General features: G+C 38.0%; 1 protein-coding gene across 1 annotated transcript in view; it reads right to left on the reverse strand.

Moving 5' to 3' along the window:
• The window catches only part of LOC107702567 (ciliary neurotrophic factor receptor subunit alpha-like), a 36,488-nt gene that overhangs the window by 4,067 nt on the left and 28,730 nt on the right, over positions 1 to 3,691 (reverse strand). The window contains exon 3 of the mRNA XM_016504922.1: positions 3,322 to 3,439. Within this exon, the coding sequence (XP_016360408.1) occupies positions 3,322 to 3,439 (118 nt within the window). The remainder of the gene's footprint in view (positions 1 to 3,321; positions 3,440 to 3,691) is intronic.

Here is a 3,691-nt window from a genome sequence, read left to right on the forward strand (position 1 = left end):
CGTGTGCTAAGTGAGTGAACATCAAAGATCACACAACAGAATTGCGCGCGTGCGCTCTCTCACTCTCTCTCTCTCTCTCTCTCCCTACCGTTAAGTAACTTGTGCATTGTTTTACTTACTTGTTTTTGACATATCCGACTGAACTACAAACTTTCCAGTGATGTCTGTGAGAAAGATATATTCACTCGACAAGCTCGTGCATCTGCGCCGCCGCGCGCTCAATCCACTCAGCGTGCTTTGTTTATCAGCTCGCGCACACCAGCTATAAAGGCGTTAATACTGAATGTTTAACATTATATTCATTGCATACATATACTTCGTAGTAGACATCCTTAACTCCTTTCTGCTGTCTGTTGTTGGTGTTTCTTTGTTTGAATATGGCGCTTATCACATGCTGTGTGGTATCGGCGTTTGGTATCGGGGCATTTTAACGAGTACGAGTACGAGTACAGGAGACCAGTATCGGGCCCGATACCGATACCGACACCGACACCGACACCAGTATCGGTATCGGTGCATCCCTAGAAAATATACTTCCCTTGTTTGCGTTCCGCACATGCTCACGGACTGTTTGCGTGACATAATTTTTGTCATCAGTACTGTCTGTTGAGGTCTGCGTACACGTCCTAGTTTTTGTGTCCGCGTGGACTTGTGCAGAGACAACAGCGCATTTGGAAGTGATTTGAGTCTTTGAAAAGAATGGTCTACAAGATGGAGCTTTAAGACCCAGACCAGACCCCCTAAAGCAATACCAGCCCACTGTGATCCAGACAAAAACCAGAACCGTAAGATCCAAACCTAGACAAATACCAGACCCACTAAGATCCAGATCAATACTAGAACCACTAAGATCCAGATCTACACTAAGACTAGACCTCTCAAGGCCTGCATCCAGACTAAGGGGCATTACACTACACCGTTTACACACAACTATAAAAAGGTATATTTTTTATTGTCCATTTACACGACAACAGCATTTTGGGGGCCTGAAAGCTTAAACCTTTGAAAACAGCTTTCAAAGTGCAGGTTTTTGTAAAGGATACCATTATCGTCTCGATGTAAACTACAAACTTGTGAATTTATGAAAACAATGATGCCATGCGCATGCTTATTACGTATTCAGTCTATAGGAATGCGTAATAGTGTTTCTTTACATTGCCAACTACTGGCGTTTTTTTAGTTGTTTTTACTAATCCGTGTGAACGCGAACCATTTTGACAACTTTGTTATCTGTATGTGAAACTTTTCAAAAATGCAAGGTAAAACTTTTCAGTTGTTTAGTACATTGTTGTTGTGTAAACATACCTTAAAGAGATAGTTCACCCAAAAATGAAAATTGCATTGCTGTCTATGCAGGGTCAGAAAGCTCTCGGACTTCATCAAAAATATCTTAATTTGTGTTCTGAATATGAACGAAGGTCTTACGAGTTTGGAACGACATGAGGGTCGTTAATGCAATAATTAGGGAGTAATTAATGACAGAATTTTCATTTTTTTGGTGAACTACTTTAAGACTTGAGAAAAAAGTTTGTCTATTTCAATTAACTGAATTGGTAAATGTATTGCAACATTCATTTACTAATATAAAGACATTTTGTAAATGGGCTGCTTAGCCATTCTTCTGAATTCTTCATAAGGGTACGGCAATACAGTGCCAAGTAGTGGCTGACTTAATTATCACCATTAGTACCTTGGAAATAGATAATTGTGTCTTGTCTGAGACTCAGACCCCGACTAGAAGTGCGGTCCTTCCTTTATAAAGTGCAGTCATTTCTATTGGAATCCAAACGATTGGGAATTTTGCATGAAAGCGAAAGGTTTTCCCATGTAGATTTCATAATGGGTTCAAGTTGGTTATGTGGATTCGCCATGTTGACCAACAGAAACCTGCTTGTATGATTTTTGTGTGAGCTGTGCTTCATGCCTCACTACACTATTGACAATGAACCTTTTTAGCCAAATTTTGCCAACAATTCCCTATATGTGACCATGACTTAAGACTAATTGAACATTTATAAGTTTGGTGAACTTTCAGTGAACTACTTAAAGTTTTAAGACCCAAACCAAGACATTGAGTAATGAGACCCAGATCAAGGCATATTTTATGTGGTCTATAGAGGTCTGAAGACCAAAACCACAAAAATCAAGACTCCAACTCTGATAATGAGGGGAACAAACATGACACAACTTTGGTTACTCACTGAGTTACAAAATCTCTTTAATAAACTATGTGCATTAGGGCTGTCAAAAAAAAAATCGAATTTAAAATATTCGTCGAATTAAAAAAAAAAAATCCACATTCGAATGCAAAAGCGTTGCATTCGAATTTTAGGTCTGCGTCAGTTGTCAGGCAGCCTTATCAGTGGTGCACGAAATGTGACGACAATGTAAGTGTCATTGCATTTGAATGCTTTTGTTAGCCTATCCAGTTGAACCCACTAGATGTGGCGCTGCTACGTTGTTCATTCAATATATCGCGGAAAACGAGAGCATCAGTGTGGCGAAGATGTTGTTTACGGCAAAACTGAAACCAAGCCGTTCACACAGAATGCATCTTTATCACATTTTCTAGCGGGGCATCTATCAGTGTTGCACTTGCGTCTCGCACAAGAGAGTGGCATGTTTAGAAAGCCATGTAAAATTTATGTAAGTTCAACTTTTAAAAAACATGTCTCAAGACTTTATGGCGGTTTTCCCCATCCCACTGTATATCATGTTTTTAAATGAAGAAAGTAGCCTACTCTTTGCGATTGGTATTCGGTCCTTTGTATTAAACTATACATACATGCATGGTGCTGTTTTTTTTTCTAATTGTTTAAGCAACTTTATTAATTATATATGGTTTATAAACATTATTTTAAACATGATGCACTTTTTTTTCAAAGATAGTCGTGTTATTTTATTACGCTTTGAAGAAGCGAAGCCACAAGCTTTTTTTCCCCCTAACTGAAATTATGCCTTTTAAATTAGAATATAATTCGAATTTTGATCATATTTAAGTGGAAAATTCGAATTTAGTTTTTCAGTCATTTTGACAGCCCTAATGTGCATTAAGTTCTGACTATTAGTTAGTTATTGGTGTCTCAAGTGTATTGTGAGCTTGTATTGTACATAATTAGGAAAAGTGAAGTCCAGCTGCATGAATAATATGGTAAGCCGCTTATGATTTATAAATGCTATGTCACAGATTATGCTCGTACATTGCTCATTATTCATACCTCATGCATTGTTCACATTGTTTAATTGAAAGCTCATGATTCTTTCTCACATAAGATCAGTGAATGAGATGCATGGAAATAGCATTGCAGTGAGGTCACGTACCACATGATGGACAGCAGGACGCAGGCCAGGAGCAGGTGGGTTGACCAGAGAAGGGTGGAGCAGGCCGCTGTGGGTTCACCCACTCGTGGTGCGGCTGAAGGCGGTCCAGGGGTGGTTTCTGCCAGGGGAGAAGGAAATGGTCATTATTTCTAAGTATTTTAACAGGAATGGGTTTGTAAATCCATGGTTTGTGTACAAAATATGGATGAATGACACAAAATTACATGTTATTAATTTGTTAATTCCTTAAAAAATACATTAAAAAGCAATACATTCAATGACTTGAACACAATGAACATGTTTTAAAATGTTTTTAATCTTTTTAAAAAACTTTTAAACTATATATATATATATATATATATAAATATAT

Source organism: Sinocyclocheilus anshuiensis, unplaced genomic scaffold (assembly GCF_001515605.1).
Source record: "Sinocyclocheilus anshuiensis isolate Anshui unplaced genomic scaffold, SAMN03320099.WGS_v1.1 scaffold210, whole genome shotgun sequence".
NCBI classification, from domain to species: domain Eukaryota; kingdom Metazoa; phylum Chordata; class Actinopteri; order Cypriniformes; family Cyprinidae; genus Sinocyclocheilus; species Sinocyclocheilus anshuiensis.